General features: G+C 43.4%; 1 protein-coding gene across 10 annotated transcripts in view; it reads left to right on the top strand.

The window, feature by feature from the left end:
• dpydb (dihydropyrimidine dehydrogenase b) overlaps positions 1 to 25,361 on the top strand; it is a 151,863-nt gene that overhangs the window by 10,437 nt on the left and 116,065 nt on the right. For all 10 annotated transcript variants that reach the window (XM_052477102.1, XM_052477101.1, XM_052477100.1 and 7 more), the window contains exons 2-3: positions 1,774 to 1,884; positions 7,890 to 7,972. In XM_052477102.1, coding sequence (XP_052333062.1) covers positions 1,774 to 1,884; positions 7,890 to 7,972 — 194 coding nt within the window. The remainder of the gene's footprint in view (positions 1 to 1,773; positions 1,885 to 7,889; positions 7,973 to 25,361) is intronic.

The raw sequence follows: 25,361 nt of genomic DNA, 5'->3' as shown, positions 1-25,361 counted from the left end.
TGTGTTTAATATTGTATCTGGATTCCTCCTGCGGGAATGGTTTTCTCTACCCTAAAGGCATAGCAAGACACATCCCAAAATTATTTGTTTGATAATGTAGTCTTACTCTTTAATAAAATAGAGGGCTGCTATCAATATCATATAATATTAATGAAAGCTATTTTCAGAACTGTGCTTGGATCATTTTCTGGTGTTTTTAGGGTGTAGCCTAACTATAGAAATGAATGAAACTTGAATCATAGGCAAAGTCTGATAAAGAATACAACAAATGCATCTCCGCATCTCAAATTAATACAACTGTTTCCACACAACAGGCACTGTGCCATAGGTTGAATACAGCGTGTACTCTCTATACGTCCCTTACATACATTGATAGTGGTTTTAATAATATATTCACTTCAGTTTCTCACTGAAGTGCAAATTGTTTGCTCCAGGTTTGGCTGACCTGTTCATTCCCCCACTGAAACCTAAGGAAGAAAATAACTTGCAGATAGCAGCCCAGTTTCATTTTTGTTGTTTGTGTCATGACCTGAAAAACATTCAAACATTGACAAGACACAAAAGTTATTTCTGAATAATTTGATAACAGCGTACCACAATTTACACTCAACTTATAAACGTACGAAGAGCTGTAGGGCTTTCATCCGTGTTCATTGGTATGCGGGTCTCTGTTGAATGACATCTTGGATCTGCTTGCTTTGTGTTTCAAGCTTTAATGGTATTATCCGGCTGGCACCCGCCTCACAAGCTGCCTTCAAGTCTCAGTTCAGCACCAGGACCAAAAGTGGCTCATTTCAATTTGCGCTTGGCCTTTCCTTTCTTCCCTTTATCTGATTGTGCTAGTCGTGTGTACTAAAACTAATGCAGACATGGTTCCCCTTCACCCTACAAAGAGCATGAAATGAGTATTAGTGTGCCAGTGATAGCTGTTTCCTTTTCTGTTTATGCCCCCCACACCCCTCCTCTCCCTCAGTTAGCTTGGCTGTTAATTGTGTTTTCCATCTCAACAGAGGACCCTGCTCTACATTTGTGTCCATCTTGAAAGACTTGCTCATACCATGATCATTTGACTGGCAACCGTGAATCAATGGGCAATGGGTGTCAGAGAACGATACCTCACAGGATGAGAATCTAGTACTCAGCCTCAATGTGGGTCTTGTTTCACGGTGCATTTGCCTGCTTGTGAATTATGGATTAGATGAATGTGTTGTGTAATTAATACAGGTTTATATTACAATCCGATGGTGTTTTAGCACAATCAGTGTTTAAAGGGAAAATCCATTCAAGAACTATCTTTGAGCATTTTTGTATTAGTCCACCTTTGATACAGTCCCATAATATTTTGCATATCAGCAGTCAAGTTTTCAAGATATTGGACCTTCAAGAAGCAGTGTCACAGGCTACATTTGAAAATGATTTACTTTATGATTATTTTTTAGTGTAGAAATTGACATTTTCTCTCCATATAAACATGTAGCCTAAAGGTAAACATATGCTTTACTAAAACACTAAAAAAAAATCCTTCTTACCATTAACGATTCGGCCTAAAAGAATTCCTATGCTTACTCCCTTTTTACGTCTCTGTTTCTTCCAATATAACCTGCATTTCCTCACATGTACTACTCTCAAACCCACTCAAGACTGAGACCTTTGTGGTGTTTGCAACCCACTCTCACAGCTTATTGTGAATCAGACACGAATAGTCTATTTCACAATAGTGTGTTGGGTCAATAAGCCACCCTGTGTTAATGAGCCATGTTCAATGTGCCACAGAGTATCCTGTCTCTGAACCCGAGGGTGCAGACCCACGCTGCCATCCACTCAACGGGCGCCAAGAAGACAGAAAGGAAACACTGGAAGAGAAACCCAGAGAAGAGCTGTGATGTAAGTCTGACATCTTTCCTTCCTCTATACAAACTGTTTTTCATTATGCTCCATGTTCATCTCCAGGGCCAGACATTTGTCCTGACCCTGTGACCCACCCCAGAAAAACTGTAGGCCCAGGAAAAACAACTAGGGCCCAAAGTTTTTTCTGGAGAGGTCACTTAGTGAGAAAAAAAAAGCCCTGATCCAATGATGTAGTTACATTCATATCCCAATCATTCTTAATGTCACGCTTCCCTCTTCAGTCCTCATTGAAATATTTTGGAGTGCCTATCAACAGCCTGAAGTATCAGCTTTAATGGGACATGAATCAGAAAGACCATACCCAGCAGCTGCTGCCCTAAATCGGTTAAATATTGCACATTTCCTCTGCTTATCGTCTCATAGCTCCAGCCTCAGTCAAGGCTCAAAACCATTTTCAAATTCACATTTTTTATGCTTTTCCCCTCTGCCGTGTGGCAATTGTTCTAATAAATAGAACAATCTCGTTTCCATAGAACCCATTTTAATAAGATGCTTATATTATGTCGGCAATTCCAAACACTAAGCATTTTGTCTAATTATTAATAATAGGGTCTCTAGATGTTGGATTAGACAAATCCTTTGCAGACTATAAATGCAACACTGGTAATTTCAGTGAAAATGTCATTGGTTATCCCAGTGGCGACCTGTGCTGGCGGTTGTAATTGGAAATGTAATTACAGTATATTGTATTGTATAGCACAAATGAGCTCGGCTAACATGTTAGACTTTACAGAATCAAGTCCTAAATCATAAACATTACAGCCTTTTCAGCTGTCCACCGCACTTCACTCTCAACATGTTAAATTGGCATTGGCAAGGTTTTTTTTAATGAAAAGCTTGTGCCTCTTTGTAACCCCCCGGGCGAGATGTCACTGAGGTGTTGGTTTTGTAAGGGCTAATTCTATTAAGGCAGACTGGCAAGAGTATTCATTGTGTTATCCAAGAGGTCAGAGGGCAAGGTTGATTGGGGGGGAAAGGTAATTGCACATGGGAAGAAAATCTCCACCTGCCATAACAGGATAGCACAGCAATAGCAGGACCCTCCAAAACAGCTGATTACAATATGCAGACTAATATGGGTTCCCTGAGGGAAGGAAACGAGGGAGCGAGAACAGCAAGATGTTTGAATGGGAACACATGGGAGTGTTTTGGTGTTGATTCTTCCAAACACGTTATTATTAGTTCATCCTAAAGCACAAACATAATATAATAGTCACAATTGAAGTACTGTTAACGCAGCTTTTAATGTTATTCCTAGCAGCACCACGACAAAGCTCAATATATTACACTTTGAATGTGGGGTAGGAAAGAAAACGTGTATGCATTTAAAAGTACAGTCGCTAGTGAAAGTCTACACACCCCTTTGCACAGTCTCCACATTTCTCTGCTTTAAAATTAAATCTAACAATGGATTACATTAGATTTTTTTCCCCCTATCGATCTACACAACCTACTCCACATTTTCAAAGTGAAAGAACAATTATAGAACATTTTCCTATCGCTCTACAAATACTAAATGAGGATGTATTGATTGTGTATGTCTTCACAGCCTTGAGTTTATACTTGGTGAAGCACCTTAGGCAGCCAATGCAGCTGTGAATCATTTTAAATATCATTCTACCATCCAAAAAAACGAATCTTAGAGCAACATAGTGAGCTCTATATGCATGTCATCTGACCAGAGGTCCGGTTCATATCCAAGTGTCAATGCCGTTTAGCAAACTCCAGCCATTTACATTTGTTGGACGACATGAAAATAGAGCTCTTTGGCCACACACACTAGTGGTGGGTTTGGAGTCGAAAAGAGAATGCTTGAGCAGAAAAGAACCCCATATATACTGTAAAATATGGTGGTGGAGCTTTGATGTTATGGGGCTAATATCCTTCCACTGGTCCTGGGGCCTTTGCTGAGGTCAACAACATCATGAACTTTACCCAGTACCAGGATATGTTAGCCAAAAACCTAGTTGCCTCTGCCAGGAGTGGATCTTCCAGCAACACAATCACCCCAAGAACACATCAAAATCCACAAAGAAATGTTTAATTGGTCACAAAAATCAACATTTTGCAGTGGCAATCTCATTCTCAGGACTTGAAATCCATAGAAAACCTGTGGTTTGAATTGAAGAGGGAAGTCCATAAGAGCAGACAAAGGATTTCAAGGATCTGGAAGGATTCTGTATGGAGGACTGTTCTAAGATCCCTCCCAATGTGTTCTCCAATCTCATATAACAGTTTAGAAAAAGGCTCAGTGCCATTACCCTCGCAAGGTGAGTTATTGAAAGGTATTGAAAACAGGGGTGTCAATCATTTTGACAGCTACCTTTTCGCAAAAAAAATATTATATTAATGGTTAACCGAAAGTATATTTCTCCAAGCAATTGTATTAGTATAAAATAATATAATTTTAGTATTTAGTAAATATTTTCTTAAATCTATTTCTTGAACTGCATTGTTGGTAAAAGGTTCGTCAGTAAGCATTTCACGGTAAGGTCTACTCCACCTATTGTGTTCGGCGCGTGTGACTAATAAAATTTGATTTGATCGTCACTTTACCCTTACCTATATGTACATATTACCTCAATTACCTCAACTAACCTGTAACCCTGCACATTGACTCGGTACTCCCTGTACATAGCCTCGTTATTGTTATTTTATTGTTGCTCTTTAATTTTTTTCTTTAGTTTATTTTGTAAATACTTGTCTTCACTCTTATTTTTCTTTAAAAAACTGCATTGATGGTTAAGGGTTAGGGCATGTGACATAACATTTGATTTGAATTTCACTTTCATTTTTTGCATACAATACAGCTCAGTATTTGAATGATATACAGTCATTTTCACTCATCTTTATCAAGGTTGTCAATCATGTCGGACCTCGCTGTATATCCATTGTTTTTATCAGAATTCCTCAAGCTCAGTTGGTTGGGAATCATTGATGGACAGCAAAATTCAAACCTTGTTCGCAGATTTAAGTCAGGGCGGTGTCTGGACCTTTCAGAAATACTCCACACCTCTTTGCCATTCAAATGTGTGTAATTGTCCCGCAGAAAAAAAGAAACTTCTATCCCAGGGTTAGGTCTTCAGATGACTTTGCTCCTTTCATATTTATTTTGCTCCTAACAAACTCCTCAGTCCCTGCTGGTGACAAGCAGACTCATAACATGATGCTGCCACCACAATACTTAGAAATACAAATGGATCAACAATATTGCATTCACTCTACATGACTGGCCTCTATGACAAAGTGAAAATATGGAAGCCTGTGTTTAAAAAAAAAATCACTCTAAATCTTCCATTCTGTTTGCATCAAGACCGTTAAGTAATATGGCAAGACAACACAGCAGAAATATTCACTTTTTGTTCTGATTTAAAAACTACAGATTTGGGTCAATTCCAATACAACACAACACAGAGTGTAACCCAGAGACAATGTTTGAATATAGCTATCCATTTAATGATTCCCAACCAAATTTACTGAGCTTGAGCAATTTTGACAAAAACAACGGACGAACAGTGCATTTGGAAATGATTCAGACCCCATTACTTTTTCCACATTTTGTTATGTTACAACCTTCTTCTAAAATGGATTAAATCTGGGTTTTTTCCCTCATCAACCAGCAACCTAAAATTTTGCATATTTCTACAAACATTTTAACTGAAATATAACATTTACATAAATATTCAGACCCTTTACTTAGTACCTTGTTGAAGCACCTTTGGCAGTGATTACAGCCTCGAGTCTTCTTGGGTATGACACTACAAGCTTGGCACACCTGTATTTGGGGAGTTTCTCCCATTCCTCTCTGCAGATCCTTTCAAGCTCTGTCAGGTTGGATGGGGAGCGTTGCTTCACAGCTATTTTCGGTTTCTCCAGAGATGTTTGATCGGTCCCGGCTCCGGCTGGGCCACACAAGAACATTCAGAGACTTGTCTCGAAGCCAGTCCTGCGTTGTCTTGGCTTTGTGCTTAGGGTCATTGCCCTATTGGAAGGTGAAACTTTGCCCCAGTCTGAGGTTCTGAGCGCTCTGTAGCAGGTTTTCATCAATCTCTGTACTTTGCTCCGTTATTATTTCCCTTGATCCTGAATAGTCTCCCAGTCCCTGCCGCTGAAAAACATCCCCACAGCATGATGCTGCTGCCACCATGCTTCATGCATGGATGTTGGCAGGTTTCCTCCAGATGTGACGCTTGGCATTCAGGCCAAAGAGTTCAATCTTGGTTTCATCCGACCAGAGAATCTTGTTACTCATGGTCTGAGTCTTTTAGGTGCCTCTTGGCAAATTCCAAGCGGGCTGTCATGTGCCTTTCACTGAGGAGTGGCTTCCGTCTGGTCACTCTACCATAAAGGCCTGATTGATGGTTGTCCTGAAAGGTTCTCCCATCTCCACAGAGAAACTCTGGAGCTCAGTCAGAGTGACCCTGACATCTCCCTGAAAAAGGCCCTTCTTCCTTGATTGCTCAGTTTGGACAAGCAGCCAGCTCTAGGAAGGGTCTTGGTTGATCCAAACTTCTTCCATTTAAGAAGAATGGATGATGGAGGCCAATTTCAACCCTGCAGAAATTGATTGGTACCCTTCCCCAGATCTGTGGCTCGATACAATCCGGTCTCGGAGATCTACGGAAAATTCCTTCGAACTTGTTTTTTGCTCTTACATGCACTGTCAACTGTGAGACCTTATATAGACAGGTGTGAGCCTTTCCAAATCATGTCCAATCAATTTAATTTACCACAGGTGGACTCCAAAAAGTTGTAGTAACATCTCAAGGATGATCAATGGAAACAGGATGCACCTGAGCTCAATTTCAAGTCTCATAGCAAATTGTCTGAATGCTTATGGAAATAAGGTATTTCTGTTTTTTATTTGTAATACATTTCCAACATTTTCTAAAAACGTGTTTTCGCTTTGGTATTATGGGGTATCTTGTGTAGACAGATATTTTTTTATTTAATACATTTTAGAACAAGGCTGTAACGTAACAACATTTGGAAAAAGTCAAGGGGCCTGAATACCTTATGTTGCGCTAAGAGTTGCAAAGTCGGTAGAATATTATTCCAAATTATTCACAAGACGTGTGCAATCAAGAGATATATATATATATTTTTTGTATAACATCTTTTACTTTGAGAATGTGGAGTAGGTTGTGTTGATCAGTAGGGGGGTGTAATTTGATCCCTGTTTAGATTTAAGGCAGCAAAATGTGAAGACTGTGCAAGGGGTGTGTAGACTTTCACTAGGCACAGTGTATATCGATTACCCGAGTGCCTCCTGTGTTTTTAATGGTAGGAGGCAGGAGGAAGAAAATGATATATGCATTAGCTTTATAAAGTCTCCCACCTCACTCCCTATGTAACTCCTCTCCACTCCCTACACAAACTTCTCCCTGCTCTTTAATCAAAAATGGGCCTATTGTGATGGCTGTATTTACTTCAATGGTTTCTCTCTCAAGTCTTTTCTCCCATTGTGCGTCATCAAGAGGATTAAGTCAGTGAACTGAGTCTGGGCCTGAACTGTATTAGGCTATTGGATGAAGGAAACGGCGTATGGTGGACTTTGTATACGTTATAAAATGGATCTCAATAAAAAATCCCCCCAGATAATGTAAACCGTGTCGCGTTACCATGTTAAATAGCACAAATTAATCCTCCTTATTTGAAACAGGGAATTTAAATCAAATCAAATCACATTTGATTTGTCACATACACATGGTTAGCAAATGTTAATGGCATTGCAGTGAAATGCTTGTAATTCATAAGAGGTCTGTAGCTATAGTGGATTACTCAGTGGTCTAATCCTCCTAAAAGGTCATATATATAAATCGTAGTTAATCTCTATGGTGATGTATTATTTTAGAATGTAATTCAGCTGTTATAGTATTTTCATGGCTCTGTTTCAAAGGATGGACTCGTCATCTCATCATGCTACAGTATTTAATATAGAATCTCTCTCTCTCTCTCTCTCTCTCTCTCTCTCTCTCTAGAGCTGCGTCAAGTTGGAGAACAACTTCGACGATATCAAGCACACGACTTTGAGCGAACGGGGGGCACTCCGCGAGGCGTTCAGGTGAGCGGAGGAAGCGAGAAGAGGATAGGAGGGGGATCACCATGGAAACGTCCCCGTTGCCATGACAGGAGTGGTGATGGAAGGATGGGGATGTGGGGGGGGTTCTAAGTCATTCCTCATTATTGGAGGAACAAATGAGTTTCATAGCCACCATTCAGCCTCTCCCTCTCGGAGGGGTGCATTTGTCTGAAGGGGAGGCCTCCCCCGAGGCCAGCGTCTTGGCTCTTAAACACAGGAAACGCCAAGCCTGGCTGCACGCTGGGAAAAAATGTAAATGTTTCATTTGTTGCTGCTCGCTAGAAAATAATGCTTATGGGAGTCCCCAGGCAGTATTGGAGTACTTTAAGCGTTGACTCATAAGGGTGTTTGCAATTAGAGCTCAAGATTTATTTAGCAGTCATTGGAAATCACAGGAGGGAGACCTTTGACATTGTGACAAGATTGCCAATCTGTTCTCTTGTCTGAAGATGTTTGCTTTACCACATGGCTAGCTACATCAAGGACCGATTTAATTCCACAGTGACAAATAACATGCATACATCTCAAAGTCTGTCATAAGTAGAAGTACATTACATGACCAAAACATACATATAGATAGACTGTACTGAAATATAATAATTATAATAATGTTTCCATAAGCCATTTTACTAGAATAAAGTACTGTATATGGTTCAGTTTTTATCATTGTGAGTTCTGTTTGAGCAGCCAATAAGATTCACATGTTTGACACAAGATGACACTAGTTCTTTTAACAGAGTGTGTTTGATCAATACCTTTCGGAACTATTTTGAAACAGTGAAAGTGAACTTTATTCTGTTGGTCTATGCTTACGTCTGTTTGCTGAGTCAACACAGCCAGCATAGTTGTAAGGTCAGTTGGGTTGTTACGGCTCAACTTACCTTGTCCACTATGCTTTCTATGTTCTAAGCTATGTTTTCAACACTATTATGTTTACATGAACTCTGATTATTTCCAGGTATAGACAACATCCTAAAAAATAAATGTAGATATCTTTATTAGAAAGAATACTATTTTTGCGTTGACAGAGTGATGCTTAATGTAAAAAAAAAAATGGCTCAACATACCCCACTATTCCCTACATGTGAGAGCGGGCGAGGGCCCCTGCAATGCTAGTGAAAGATGCAGGTTCCCTGACAGCTAATAACGTCTGACATCAAAGTCCAGCCCGTGCCTTTATCTCACCACGGTCACAGTAAAAGGCAAAGGAAGGGCTGGGGAGTCGGAGAGGGAGGGGAGGGGGAGTGTTCCTCCTAGGGTAAGGAGGGGGAGTGTTCCTCCTAGGGTAAGGAGGGTGTGTGTGTGTGTGTGTGTGTGTGTGTGTGTGTGTGTGTGTGTGTGTGTGTGTGTGTGTGTGTGTGTGTGTGTGTGTGTGTGTGTGTGTGTGTGTGTGTGTGTGTGTGTGTGTACCTCCTAGGGTAGGCGATGAGGGGTTGAGTGTGAGGGTGGGTGGTAGGGCTGGTGGGGTGTGTTGTCAGTGGCCACGGACTGCTGCAGCTTGCAGACATCCTGTTCTCATTACTTATGTTGAGTCATCCAGGATCCAGGAAGTGATGTATACAGCAGGGGTTGGAACATCATTTTTTCCCCAATAGTTTTTTTGTTCCATTCCACTGCAAAATAAAGTTATGAACCGGTTCGAACCAGAAACAGTACCGGTTTAAATCGTTCCTTTCTGTTCCTTTTTAAACCTCTGAAGTATATATATATATACACACTACCGGTCCAAAGTTTTAGAACACCTACTCATTCAAGGGTTTTTCTTTATTTGTACAATTTACTACATTGTAGAATAACAGTGAAGACATTAAAACTATGAAATAATACATATGGAATCGTAACCAAAAAAATGTTAAACTAATCAAAATATATGTTCTATTCTTCAAAGTAGCCAAATCACAGACAGTGTCACCAGCAAAGCACCCCCACACCATAACTCCTCCTCCATGCTTTACGGTGGGAAATACACATCCGTTCACCAGCACAGAGTCTCACAAAGATACGGCGGTTGGAACCAAAACTCTCCAATTTGGACTCCAGACCAAAGGACACATTTCCACCTGAGGCTGTTCTCTAATGAACTTATCCTCTGCAGCAGAGGTTACTCTGGGTCTTCCATTCCTGTGGCGGTCCTCATGAGAGCCATTTTCATAATAGCGCTTGATGGTTTATTGCGACTGCAATGAGTAGATGTTCTAAAAACCTTTGACCGGTAGTGTATTTTTTACAATTTAGCTCAACATTAATTTACTCCACCAATCAGTGCTGATAGAGCAGCTTGCTCTGTAGCGGGTAAGTGATTTAATCTGTATAGAGAAGTCATTAAGAGCAAATTGTATTTTGCAATAACAGCATGGTTTAATCACAATGAAAGAAAAGCACACACACTGTGCTGTCAGTCACAGTGTAGAGCGTGCGATGCAACTAACATTTTGAGGGTGAGGAGAGAACGAGAGAGGATGGAGGAAGCTTGCTTTGAAGCGCAGGGCATCATGTTATGACATGCATTGTCTGAATTTGGCCCACAGAATTATACCTATGGCGGAGCAGCTTCTATTGAGGAACTTTGAAAATCTTTGAACTTCCGAGTTGATTTACCATTGGACAAGAGCAAACGTTAGCTAGCTAACTAACAGGCTTTTGTGTGTAGAGCAGCACTAGAATTCAAAACACGTCTTACCTTTTTGTATCGTGGTTAAGAAATCCAATGTGAAACATGATAACTATAGTATCCTTAATTAGCATTGAAAAAGTCAATCCATTCTTCTCTAATTAAACATCTCCCTAATTTCTGAATTAGGCTTGTAACGTTGTCAGGAGGCTGTGCTTCAGAGGGGAGGGGGAGGTAGCTTACACAAACACACACACACACACCCACTGGCACAACATTTTCGGGCTGACAAGCAGATGCTGGTATACGTTTCTGAATGACAGAGTGAGGGCTTTGCATAGATGCATTGTTGCGATTTTTGTGGGACTGGAAAAGAATGTCTGGAATGTAAAAGTAGCGATATTAACTGGTTCCCATGCTTTTAAAAGAACAGTTCTGTTCCCGGAACAGAATGGATCACTTTCAGTTCGGGTTCTGTTCCACAAATCATTTTGTTATTTTCTGTATTTTGATTCTGTTCCCTGAAATGGATCCAACCCTTGATGTACAGTATTATATCATTCATAGATTATGTTTTAAATGCACATAAATGTGGTACCGAATGCACATATTTCTGTTTGAAAAGTATATTGTTCAAAACAAGCTGTGTTCAGTTACTTACTACTCTACCACTCAGTGACTCTGCTAGCAACAGCAGCAGGGTGCACAGCCGTACAAACATTGCTTGGATTGTTTTGGCTGCTATGCGGGGGAACTACCCCCACTGAAATCGCAGGATTCCACAGCAGAAAGTAAGTGGACCGTCCTGAGGCGCTCAAATATCACTCAGTCAGAACTTCTGGGGTCTGCTCTAGTCTCCCTCCCAACGAGTCTCTCATGCCAGACGGCTTACTTCCTCATGTGAGCCTAGATCTTCTCTATCACGTGCAGATGGAGCTAAAGCAAAAAGCTCATTGTAATTGCATTTTATGTCACTAATTATAACAGTCGTGGGAGTATTCACTCCCCTTTACTTATTCAACATTTTGTCACGTTACAGCCTTCAAAATGGATTTCTCTTCATCAATGTACACACAATACCCCATAATGATGAAGCGAAAACTGTTTTTTTTTTAACTCAGAAATACCTTATTTACATAAGTATTTAGACCTTTTGCTATGATGCTCAAAATGTTGCTCAGGTGCATCCTGTTTCCATTGATCATCCTTGAGATGTTTCTACACCTTGATTGGAGTCCACTTGTGGTAAATTCTATTGATTGGACATGATTTGGAAATGCACACACCTGTCTACAGTAAATAAGGTCCCACAGTTGACAATGCATGTCAGATCAAAAACCAAGCCAGGAAGTCAAAGAAATTGTCCGTAGAACTCAGAGACAGGATTATGTCGAGGCGCAGATCTGGGGAAGGGTACTAAAACATTTCTGCAACATTGAAGGTCCCCAAGAATACAGTGGCCTCCATCATTCTTAAATGGAACAAGTTTGGAACCACCAAGACCCTTCCTGGAGCTGGCCGCTCGGGCCATACTGAGCAATCGAGGGAGAAGGGCCTTGGTCAGGGATGTGACCAAGAATCAGATGGTCACTTTGACAGAGCTCCAGAGTTCCTCTGTGGAGATGGGAGAACCAGAAGCACAGCCATCTCTGCAGCACTCCAACAAATCAAGCCTTTGTTTTGGTACTAAGCCACTCCTCAGTAAAAAGGCACATGACAGCCCGCTTGGAGTTTTCCAAAAGGCACGTAAAGACTCTCAGACCATGAGAAGAAAGATTATCTGATGAAACCAAGATTGAACTCTGGCCTGAATACCAAGCATCATGTCTGGAGGAAACCTGGCACCATCCCTGCAGTGAAGCATGGTGGCAGCAGCATCATGCTGTGGGGATGTTTTTCAGCGGCAGGGACTAGGAGACTAGTCAAGATCAAGGGAAAGATGAACGGAGCTAAGAACAGATGCATCCTTGATGAAAACCTGCTCTAGATCGCCCAGGACCTCAGATTGGGGCGAAGATTCACCTTGCAACAGGACAATGACCTTAAGCACACAGCCAAGACAATGCAGGACTGGCTTCGGGACAAGTCTCTGAATGTCCTTGAGTGGCCTAGCCTGAGCCCAGACTTGAACCCGATCTAACATATCTGGAGAGACGTGAAAATAGCTGTGCAGCGATGCTCCCTATCCAACATGACAGAGCTTGAGAGGATCTGCAGAGAATAATTGGAGAAACTCGCCAAAAACAGGTGTGCTAAGCTTGTAGCGCCATACCCAAGAAGACTCAAGGCTGTAATCGCTGCCAAAGGTGCTTCAACAAAGTATTGCGTAAATGATCAGTATACTTACAGTACCAGTCAAAGGTTTGGACACACTTACTCATTCAAGGCTTTTTCTTTATTTTTTACTATTTTCTACATTGTAAAATAATAGTGAAGACGTGAAAACTATGAAATAACACATATGGAATCACGTAGTAAAAAATTGTTAAACAAGTCAAAATATATTTCAGATTCTTCAAAGTAGCCACTCTGCCTTGATGACAGCTTTGCACACTCTTGACATTCTCTCAACCAGCTTCACCTGGAATTATTTTCCAACAGTCTTGAAGGAGTTCCCACATATGCTGAGCGATTCTTGGCTGTTTTTTCTTCACTCTGCAGTCCAACTCATCCCGAACTATCGTAATTGAGTTGAGGTCGGTTGATTGTGGAGGTCAGGTCATCTGATGCAGCACTCCATCACTCTCCTTCTTGGTTAAATAATCATTCCACAACCTGGAGGTGTGTTGGGTTGTTGTCCTGTTGAAAAACAAATGCTAGTCCCACTAAGCGCACACCATAACTCCTCCTCCATGTCTGACGGTGGGAACCACACATGCGGAGATCATCTGTTCACCTACTCCGCGTCTCACAAAGCCATGGCGGTTGGAACCAAAAATCTCAAATTTGGACTCATCAGACCAAAGGACAGATTCCCACTGGTCTTATGTCCATTGATTGTGTTTCCTGGCCCAAGCAAGTCTCTTCTTATTATTTGTGTCTTTTAGTAGTGGTTTCTTTGCAGCAATTCAGCCATGAAGGCCTGATTCACGCAATCTCCTTTGAACAGTTGATGTTTAGATGTGTCAGTTACTTGAACTCTGTGAAGCATTTATTTGGGCTGCCATTTCTGAGGCTGGTCACACTAATGAAATTATCCTCTGCAGCAGAGGTAACTCTGGGTATTCCTGTCCTGTGACGGTCCTCATGAGAGCCAGTTTCATCATACCGATTGATTGTTTTTTGTGACTGCACTTGAAGAAACTTTCAAAGATCTTGAAATGTCCTGTATTGACTGACCTTCATGTCTTAAAGTAATGATGAACTATTGTTTTTCTTTGCTTTTTTGAGCTGTTCTTGCCATAATATGGAATTGGTATTTTACCAAATAGGGCTATCTTCTGTATACCAACCCTACCTTCTCACAACACAACTGAGTGGCTCAAGCACATTCAGAAGGATAGAAATTCCACAAATTCACTTTTTAACTTCTTATGGCTGAGGGCAGTATTGAGTAGCTTGGATGAATAAGGTGCCCAGAGTAAACTTCCTGCTCCTCAGTCCCTTCTGCTAATATATGCATAATATTAGTATTATTGAATAGAACACACTCTGAAGTTTCGAAAACTGTTTGAATGATGTCTGTGAGTATAACAGAACTCATATGGCAGGCAAAAACCTAAGAAAAAAATCCAACCAGGGAGTAGGAAATCTGAGGTTGGTCGATATTCAACTCAGCCCCTATTGAAGATACAGTGGGATATTGGTCATGTTGCACTTCCTAAGGCTTCTACTAGATGTCAACCATCGTTAGAAACTTGTTTGAGGCTTCTACTATGAAGGGGAGCTGAATGAGAGGGGATTGAGTCAGAGGTCTGCCAGCAGTCATGCGCTGGTCACACGCATTCACATGAGAGGTAGCTCCCGTTCCTTTGCTTTTCTGAAGACAAAGGAATTCTCCGGTTGGAATATTATTGAAGTTTTATGTTAAAAAACATCCTAAAGATTGATTCTATACTTCGTTTGACGAGTTTCTATGGACTGTAATGGAACTTTTTGACATTTCGTCTGCAACTAGTTGTCTGGTCTCACGCGCGTTGTGAGTTTTGATTTGTTTACCAAACGCACTAACAAAAGTAGCTATTTGAACATAAATGATGGACATCAACGAATAATACAAACATTTATTGTGGAACTGGGATTCCTGGGAGTGCATTCTGATGAAAATCATCAAAGGTAAGTGAATATTTATAATGTTATTTCTGACTTCTGCTGACTCAAACATGGCAGATATATGTATTTGTTGTCTCAGCACCGTACTCAGATTATTGCATGGTTTGCTTTTTCCGTAAAGCTTTTTTGAAATCTGACACAGCGGTTGCATTAAGGAGAAGTATATCTTTAAATCCCTGCATAACACTTGTATTTTCATCAACATTTATAATGAGTATTTCTGTAAATTGTGTCTCTCTGCAAAATCACCAGATGTTTTTGGAACTACTGAACATAACGCGCCAATGTATACTGAGATTTTTTTATATAAATATTATCTTTATTGAAAAAAACATACATGTATTGTGTAACATGAAGTCCTATGAGTGTCATCTGATGAAGATCAAAGGTTAGTGATTAATTCTCTCTCTTTTTCAGATTTTTGTGATTCCACTCTTTGGCTGGAAAAATGGCTGTGTGTGTTTTTGTGACTTGGCACTGACCTAACATAATCGTTTGTGGTGCTTTCCCTGTAAAGCCTATTTGAGATCAGACACTGTGGTGGGATTAACAACAAGATTACCTTTAAAATGGTATAAGATACTTGTATGTTTGAGGAATTTTAATTATGAGATTTCTGTTGTTTTGAATTTGGCGTCCTGCACTTTCATTGGCTGTTGTCATATCGATCCGGTTAACGGGATTTCAACCCTAAGAAGTTTAACAAGGCATACCTGTTAATTGAAATCCATTCCAGGTGACTACCTCATGAAGAAGCTGGTTGAGAGAATGCCAAGAGTGTGCAAAGCTGTCATCAAGTTAAATGGAGGCTACATTGAAGAATCTCAAATAGATTTATTTGTTTAACACATTTTTGGTTGCTACAAGATTCCATATGTGATATTTCATAGTGTTGATGTCTTCACTATTATTCTACAATGTAGAAAATAGTAAAAATAAAGAAGATGTGTCCAAACTTTTAATTGTTGCTGTATATACAAAAGTATGTGGATACCCCTTTAAATTAGTGGATTCGGCTATTTCAGCCACACCCGTTGCTGACAGGTGTATAAAATCGAGCACACAGCCAAGCAATCTCAATAGACAAACATTGGCAGTAGAATGGGCTTACTTACATTTACATTACATTACATTTAAGTCATTTAGCAGACGCTCTTATCCAGAGCGACTTACAAATTGGTGCATTCACCTTATGACATCCAGTGGAACAGCCACTTTACAATAGTGCATCTAAATCTTTTAAGGGGGGAAGAAGGATTACTTTATCCTATCCTAGGTATTCCTTAAAGAGGTGGGGTTTCAGGTGTCTCCGGAAGGTGGTGATTGACTCCGCTGTCCTGGCGTCGTGAGGGAGTTTGTTCCACCATTGGGGGGCCAGAGCAGCAAACAGTTTTGACTGGGCTGAGCGGGAACTGTACTTCCTCAGTGGTAGGGAGGTAGGTAGGCCCTTGTTTGGGTGTAGGGCCTAATCAGAGCCTGGAGGTACTGAGGTGCCGTTCCCCTCACAGCTCCGTAGGCAAGCACCATGGTCTTGTAGCGGATGCGAGCTTCAACTGGAAGCCAGTGGAGAGAGCGGAGGAGCGGGGTGACGTGAGAGAACTTGGGAAGGTTGAACACCAGACGGGCTGCGGCGTTCTGGATGAGTTGTAGGGGTTTAATGGCACAGGCAGGGAGCCCAGCCAACAGTGAGTTGCAGTAATCCAGACGGGAGATGACAAGTGCCTGGATTAGGACCTGCGCCGCTTCCTGTGTGAGGCAGGGTCGTACTCTGCGGATGTTGTAGAGCATGAACCTACAGGAACAGGCCACCGCCTTGATGTTAGTTGAGAACGACAGGGTGTTGTCCAGGATCACGCCAAGGTTCTTAGCGCTCTGGGAGGAGGACACAATGGAGTTGTCAACCGTGATGGCGAGATCATGGAACAGGCAGTCCTTCCCCGGGAGGAAGAGCAGCTCCGTCTTGCCGAGGTTCAGCTTGAGGTGGTGATCCGTCATCCACACTGATATGTCTGCCAGACATGCAGAGATGCGATTCGCCACCTGGTCATCAGAAGGGGGAAAGGAGAAGATTAATTGTGTGTCGTCTGCATAGCAATGATAGGAGAGACCATGTGAGGTTATGACAGAGCAAAGTGACTTGGTGTATAGCGAGAATAGGAGAGGGCCTAGAACAGAGCCCTGGGGGACACCAGTGGTGAGAGCGTGTGGTGAGGAGACAGATTCTCGCCACGCCACCTGGTAGGAGCGACCTGTCAGGTAGGACGCAATCCAAGCATGGGCCGCGCCGGAGATGCCCAACTCGGAGAGGGTGGAGAGGAGGATCTGATGGTTCACAGTATCGAAGGCAGCCGATAGGTCTAGAACAGAGGTGGGCAAACTTTTTGACTCGCGGGCCACAATGGGTTCTAAAATTTGACAGAGGGGCCGGGCCAAGAGCATTTGGAGGGAGTGTTTGGGCCGGATATACTAAAGCATTAAATGTAGTGTGTGCAAACCTCATAGCACAGTAAGAACACTACAACCCAATTTATTAACTGTCTTTCAAATGTGAAAAATAGCCCTTATCAGTTAATAAATTTGTCTCAAGGAATATGCAAGATATGGCATTTACATACTATTTCGCAGATACTGGGAGGAGGAAATGTAAATAGATTAAAATAACATACGCACTGTGATTTATCAAGATTGCGTCTGTTTTTAATAAGTTTCAATCGAAGGTGCAAAGTTAAAGAAATCAACATTTATTGAAAAATGGAATCACTTTCAACATTCAAAACATATTATTACACAACGAAATACTCAAGCTCAATAATATCTACTTGTGTTAAACTCCGCAAAATCATGGATGGATTGTCCTGACCGCGCGCTCTACAAACTCGCCACGGACGCCCTCGCCTTCACGCGCAAACAGTACACGTGTATCGTTGCCAAGCACACAGACATAGGCTGTATTAAATATCCTACCTGCAGCTGAAATTTTAAATTTAAATTAAGAATGATGTGCGGCGTGTTAATTAAACTACTGTACCGCTGCTGTGTGTAAATGCGCATTGCTCTTAATTAAAAGACGCACTTCCAAACTTTCCATATGCATTTTTTCATAACACAGCAGAAAAACTCACCATTTCAGTGGGAACAGTGTTGTTGGTCTCCCTTTTTTGCCAGTGCATCAAAGTCTGGAGTTAGTTTTGTTGTGGCAATTCTCAGGACAGATCTGAGGTGTTGGTCAGTTAACTTGGATCTGTGCAGTAGCCGCCCGTTCTTGTGTTGACTGCTTGCTAGCATGCTTCGTGGCAAAGTGACGGCTGATATTGTACTCTTTGAAAACCGCAACAGCTTCTTGGCATATCAGACATACAGCCGTTGATCGGACTTCAGTGAAGAAGTATTTTGTTGTCCACTCCTTATTAAACACTCGGCATTCGCTGTCTACTTTCCTTCTCTTTGGTCCGCTCATTTTCACAGAAGGGCTTAATGGTGACGTGAAACGAAGTGAAAATTAAAGTGAAATAAAGAGAAATACGCGCCACTCCAACAACGGTCAATGTGTTTTGAGTGCGCCATCTATTGGGGAAACGTGGGCATTGCAGGGAAAGGAGAAAAAAGGAGGTTTTTACTATAATTTGGACAAGTTCGGCGGGCCGGATTAAAAAGCCTAACGGGCCGTATGTGGCCCGCGGGCCGTAGTTTGCCCATGTCTGGTCTAGAAGGATGAGAGCAGAGGAGAGAGAGTTAGCTTTAGCAGTGCGGAGCGCCTCCGTGATACAGAGAAGAGCAGTCTCAGTTGAATGACTAGTCTTGAAACCTGACTGATTTGGATCAAGAAGGTCATTCTGAGAGAGATAGCGGGAGAGCTGGCCAAGGACGGCACGTTCAAGAGTTTTGGAGAGAAAAGAAAGAAGGGATACTGGTCTGTAGTTGTTGACATCGGAGGGATCGAGTGTAGGTTTTTTCAGAAGGGGTGCAACTCTCGCTCTCTTGAAGACGGAAGGGACGTAGCCAGCGGTCAGGGATGAGTTGATGAGCGAGGTGAGGTAAGGGAGAAGGTCTCCGGAAATGGTCTGGAGAAGAGAGGAGGGGATAGGGTCGAGCGGGCAGGTTGTTGGGCGGCCGGCCGTCACAAGACGCGAGATTTCATCTGGAGAGAGAGGGGAGAAAGAGGTCAGAGCACAGGGTAGGGCAGTGTGAGCAGAACCAGCGGTGTCGTTTGACTTAGCAAACGAGGATCGGATGTCGTCGACCTTCTTTTCAAAATGGATACTTAAGAGCTCAGTGACTTTCAATGTGTCACTGTCATAGGACAAGTCAGTTTGTCAAATTTCTGTCCTGCTAGAGCTGCCCCGGTCAACTGTAAGTGCTGTTGTTTTGAAGTGGAAACGTCTAGGAGCAACAATGGCTCAGCCAATGAAGTGTTAAGCCACACAAGCTCACAGAACGGGACCACCTAGTGCTGAAGCTTGTAGCACTTAAAAATCCTCTATCCTTGGTTGCAACACTTACTAACAAGTTCCAAACTACCTCTGGAAGCAACATCAGCAAAATAACTGTAAGTGGGGAGCTTCATGAAATGGGTTTCCATGGCTGAGCAGGTGCACACATGCCCAATATCACCATCAGCAAGCCAAGCGTAGGCTGGAGTGGTGTAAAGCTCACCACCATTGGACTCCGGAGCATTGGAAACACATTTTCTGGAATGATGAATCACGCTTCACCATCTAACATTCCCACAGGACAAATCTGGGTTTGGTGGATTCCAGGAGCTACCTGCCCCAGTGCATAGTGCCAACTCTAATGTTTGGTGGAGAAGGAAAAATGGTCTGAGGCTGTTTTTCATTGTTTGGGCTAGGCCCCTTAGTTCAAGAAAGGAAATCTGAACTCTACAGCATACAATGACATTCTAGATGATTCTGTGCTTAAAAGTTTGTGGCAACAGTTTGGGAAAGGCCCTTTCCTGTTTCAGCAAGACCCCCGTGCACAAAGTGAAGTGCATATAGAAAAGCTTTGTTAAAATCTATGTGGAAGAACTTGACTGCACAGATCCCTGACCTCAACCCCATCGAACACCTTTGGAAAGATTTGGAACACCGACTGCGCGCCAGGCCTAATTGCCCAAAATCAGTAAAGGGGGGACCAACTCCATATTAATGCCCATGATTTTGGAATGAGATGTGCGACAAGCAGGTGTCAACATACTTTTGGTCATGTAGTGTATACAGTGCCTTTGCAAAGTATTCAGACCCCTTGACTTTTTTTGTTACGTTACAGCCTCATTCTAAAATTGATACATTTTTCCTCATCTATCTACACACAATAGCCATAATGATTAAGTAAAAAAACGTTTTAGAATTTTCTGCAAATTTATAAAAAATAAAAAAACTGAACACATTTACATAAGTATTCAGATCCTTTCTTCAGTACTTTGTTGAAGCACTTTTGGCAGTTGTTACAGCCTCGAGTTTTCTTGGGTATGATGCTACAAGCTTGGTGCACCTGTATTTGGGGAGTTTCTCCCATTCCTCTCTGCAGATCCTCTCAAACTCTGTCAGGCTGGATGGGGATCGTCGCTGCACAGCAATTTTCAGGTCTCTCAAGAGATATTCATTAAGGTTTAAGTCCGAGTTCTGGCTGGGCCACTCAAGGACATTCAGAGACTTGTCCCGAAGCCACTCCTGCATTGTCTTGGCTGTGTGCTTAGGGTCGTTGTCCTGTTGAAAGCTGTACCTTAACCCCAGTCCAAGGTCCCAGTCCCTGTCACTGAAAAACATCCCCACAGCATGATGCTGCCACCACCATGATTCACCGTAGATGGTGCCAGGTTTCCTCCAGACGTGACGCTTGGAATTCAGGCCAAAGGTCTGAGAATCTGTACGTACCTTTTGGAAAACTCCAAGTGCCTTTTACTGAGGAGTGGCTTCCATCTGGCAACTCCACCATACAGGCCTGATTGGTGGAGTGCTGCAGAGATGGTTGTCCTTCTGGAAGGTTCTCCTATCTCCACAGAGGAACTGTAGAGCTCTGTCAGAGTGACCATTGGGTTCTTGGTCACCCCCCTGACCAAGGCCCTTCCCCCCGATTGCTCAATTTGGCCAGGGGTCAGCTCTAGGAAGAGTCTTGGTGGTTCCAAACTTCATCCATTTATGGATGATGGATGGCCACTGTGTTCTTGGGGACTTTCAATGCTGCGGAATGTTTTTGGCAACCTTCCCCAGGACTTTGCCTTGACAAAATCCAGTCTCGGAGCTCTATGGACAATTCCTTCAACCTCATGGCTTGGTTTTTTCTCCGACATGCATTGTCAACTGTGGGACCTTATATAGACAGTTGTGTGCCTTTCCAAATCATGTCCAATGAATTGAATTTACCACAGGTGGACTCCAATCAAACTGCAGAATCATGTCATGAACACGATTGGAGACAGAGAGCTGATTTCAAGCACAGGGCACAGCAGGTGTTTATTGGTTAAGGACCACAGGAGGAGGCAGGTAGCTGGGTCCAGGGGCAGGCAGAAGGTCATACACAGGGGATCCAAAAAGCAACAGTACAGGCAGGGAAAAGGCTAGTAACCTTGTCCGGGAGATCAAGCAATAGGTTGATAACAGGAAATCCGATTCCCTGCCAGTACAGCTAAAGTAGGTGGATGAGGCGGCATATCGTGGAGAACCGGTCCATTACAGCTAAAATAGTAATGAAGCCCGAAGTCTGGTAGATCAGTGAAGAAATCCATGGCAATGTGGGACCATGGTCGGTGTGGTGTAGGTAACGGCTCGAGCTTACCGGTAGATAGTTGGCAAGGGCTCTTCGCCCATGCACAGACGTGACAGGAAAGAACGTAATCTCGGACGTCTGAGATAGAGGGATGACCACCAGAACTTGCGTGTCAGTAGCTCCGTGGATCGGGTGATCCCGGGATTGCCAGAACTCAGCGAGGTATGGCACCACTGCATTAGCTGGGGCCTGATGGACGCCGGAACATAGGTCTTGCCTGCAGGGGTGTTGGGAGGTGCTGGGTTGTGGCGTAGGGCCTCTTGGACGGCTGATTAGATTTCCCTCTGTATGGGTCCCACGACACAAGACGGAGGCAGGTTGGGATCGGGAGCTGGAATAGAGAAAGGGTAGTTAAATAGATGGGATAAGGAATTAGCCTTCACATTTTTCTTGCCAGGCAGATAGGTGACGGTGCAGTTGAAGTTCAATTGGGTGAAGAAGAGTGCCCAGCGAGCCTGTCTGGGGTTGAGCCTCTTAGCACTTCTTAAGTACTCCAAATTGAGGTAGTCGGTAAGAACAAGGAATGGGTGATAAGCTCCCTCTAACCAGTGGCGCCACTCATTGATAGCCAGCTTAATGGCGAGGTGCTCTCAGTTCACAACATCATAGTTCCTCTGAGGGTGACAGTTTCTTGAAAAAGAAGCCACATGGGTGTAATTTGGGAGGTGTCCGTACACGCTGAGAGAGAAACGCTCCTATGCTGACCTCGGATGCATCAACCTCCAGAACAAAAGGAAGGGTAGCATCTGGCTGCCTATGGATGGGTGTAGAGGTGAAGAGGCATTTCAAGGTCTGAAATGCAGTAAGGGCGGTGTCGGTCCATTGGAGGGTATGGGTTTTGACTGCTGAGAGCTGAGAGAGGAGCGGTTGTGCTGCTACAGTTTTGGATGAACCGGCGGTAGTAGTTGGAAAATCCTAGGAAACATTGTAATTACTTTACGGTGGTAGGTTTGGGCCAGTTAAGCACAGCCGTGACTTTGCCTTCGTCCATGTTGGCCCCTCCTGGTGTCAACACGAAACCTAGGAAGGTTACCGTGATGACGTGAAATGCGCTCTTCTCAGCCTTGACATAAAGAGGGTGGTTCTGTAGCCGTTGGAGGACCTGTTGCACATGCTGTACGTGTTCTTCAATGGAGGGAGAGTAGATCAAGATATCGTCAATGCACACGATGAGGAACTGGTTGATCATGTCCTGGAAAACTTCATTCATGAAGGACTGGAAGACTGCGGGAGCATTGGTGAGACCGAAGGGCATAACCAGGTATTCGTAGTGACCCCTAGCGGTGATGAACACCGTCTTCCACTCATCCCCACTTCAGATACGGACCAGGTTGTAAGCACTGCGTAGGTCCAGTTTAGAGTAGATGGTAGCCTGTCCAACTTGTTCTAGTGCGGCCGGAATCAAAGGAAGAGGGAAGCGATTATTGATGGTAAGGCCATTGAGGGGTCGGTAATCTATGCAGCCGGTGACATGGATGGACAGATGAATCCCATGTTGAGGGCCTCTTCTATATAGATGTCCATAGCCTCATTCTCTGGGATGGACAAGGGGTAGATCCGAGCCGTAGGGGGCAATGCCCCAGGAAGGAGGTCGATTGAGCTGTCCTCCGGGCGATGAGGGGGCTGAATGGACACCTTTTTTTGCTGAAGACACTCTGGAACTGGGCTTATACAGGTGGGATGTGGGTTGGAATGGCAGACTCCGATCCTTCTATGGAGGTGGCTCGACAGAGTAGATTGACGCAGTTCTTAAAACAGGCGGGAGACCATGACAGCAGTTCCCCTTTCCGCCAGGAGATGGCAGGGTCGTGAAGACCTAGCCATGGGTGATCGAGGATGAGGGGTTCTTTAGGCGAAGACAACACCATTAACTGAATGACCACAGAGTGAAGGAGACCAATCTGAAGGGTGATACTTTCGGTCATGCGAGTCACAAGACCAGTTCCGAGAGTTTGTCAGTCCAGCGCATTACTCCTAATGGGAGGATTAACAGGGATTAGTTGGACTCTTAAGTGGTGTGCCAATTGTTCGTCAATGAAATTACCTGCAGCCCCAGAGTCTACTAGTCCCTCCACAAACTGAGTGGTCCCATTAGCAGAAAGAAGAGCTGGGATACCAAACTGCCTTTTGGTAATATTTAAAAATGTAAAGGTGCTTACCCTGGTGGAAGTGGAGGGGCTGTGATAACCCCTTCGTGGGGGGCAAATCGGACAGCTATTGAGTAGGTGGTTACTCTCTCCACAATAGAGGCATAGGTTTTCACGTAACCTCTGATGTCTCTCGGAAGGTGTGAGAGGGGCGCGGCCAATTTGCATGGGTTCAGGGCTATTAGACTATGGTGGACGAAGGGAGTGGAAGACTCACAGGCCATGGGCAACTGTATAGGTCGGCGGTCCACCAGTAGGTTGCCAGTGGATATGGACATCCGGAAGTATTGATTTAGGTCTGTTAAATCTCCTTTGCAGGCCAGTTCGATCTGTAACTCCCGATTAAGACCCCTCCGGTAGACTGTAAGGAGCGCTGGTTCACTCCATCCACTGCCAGCAGCCATGGTACGGAACTCAAGGGCATACTCAGTGGTGGAGTGACAGCCCTGTCGCAGCTCACATAACAGGTCCCCGATGTGACGACCTGAAACTGAATGGTCGAACACCTCCTTGAAGAGGGCGTGGAAACGTGATTCAGAGAACAGATCAGAACTTTGAGCGGCCCACAGGGCTGTGACCCAATCCAGAGCTTTGCTTGTGAGTAGGGAGATGATGAAGTCCACCCTGTCTTTGTCAGTGCTGAAGTCATCGGGGTGATGGTCTATGTACAGGTTACATTGCATGAGAAGTCCTTGACATTTCCCTGGGGAGCTGTCGTATTTATTAGGCATTGGTATGGGGGAGATGAACAAGAGGAGGCTGTGGCACCTGATATCGTTGAAGCAGGAATGGACTGGTGAAGGAGCTCGCAGTTCATTGATTCGTCCCTCCTGTTGGGCTAGACGTAGCTGCAGCTCCGCTGAGTCCATCTGTCGTTTTTGGTGAGGTATTCTGTAATGAACACGATGGGAGACAGAGAGCCGGTTTCAAGCACAGGGCACAGCAGGTGTTTATTGGTAAAGGACCACAGGAGGAGGCAGGTAGCTGGGTCCAGGGGCAGGCAGAAGGTCATACACAGGGGGTCCAAAAAGGCAACAGTATAGGCAGGGAAAAGGCTAGTAACGTCATCCAGGAGATCAGGCAATAGGTTGATAGCAGGAAATCCAATAGGCTAAAGTACAGGTAGCGAATAGGCAAAAGGCGTCGTTAGTGAGGCAGGCAAAAACTATCATACATGGGAGGATTAAATTACAGGAAAACCAGCGCTCTGAATAGAAGTGTGTCACAAAGCAAACAATACCTCACAATGATGGGGTGCAAAGAACTTAACTAAATAGTGTGTGATAATGACATACAGGTGTGTGAACAGGTGATCATAATTCAGGTGATTTGGATCTGGAGAGTAAGCTGCGTTCAGGGGATCTATGTGTTTGAGAGTGTGAGCTGGAAAGTGGGCTGGAAAGTGAGCTGCGTTCAGGGGATCTACGTGTTTGAGAGTGTGAGTTGGAAGCAGACGTTTACAGATCAATGGAAACAGGATGCACCTTAGCTCAACTTCGAGTCTCATAGCAAAGGGTCTAATGTTTTCTATTTTTTATAAATGTGCATACATTTCTAACAACCTGTTTTTGCTTTG

The sequence above is a fragment of the Oncorhynchus keta genome, chromosome 23 (genome assembly GCF_023373465.1).
Source record: "Oncorhynchus keta strain PuntledgeMale-10-30-2019 chromosome 23, Oket_V2, whole genome shotgun sequence".
In the NCBI taxonomy this organism is placed as follows: Eukaryota; Metazoa; Chordata; class Actinopteri; order Salmoniformes; family Salmonidae; genus Oncorhynchus; species Oncorhynchus keta.
The sequence above is the reverse complement of the archived record's forward strand: the minus strand, read 5'-3'. Positions and strand labels throughout refer to the sequence as shown.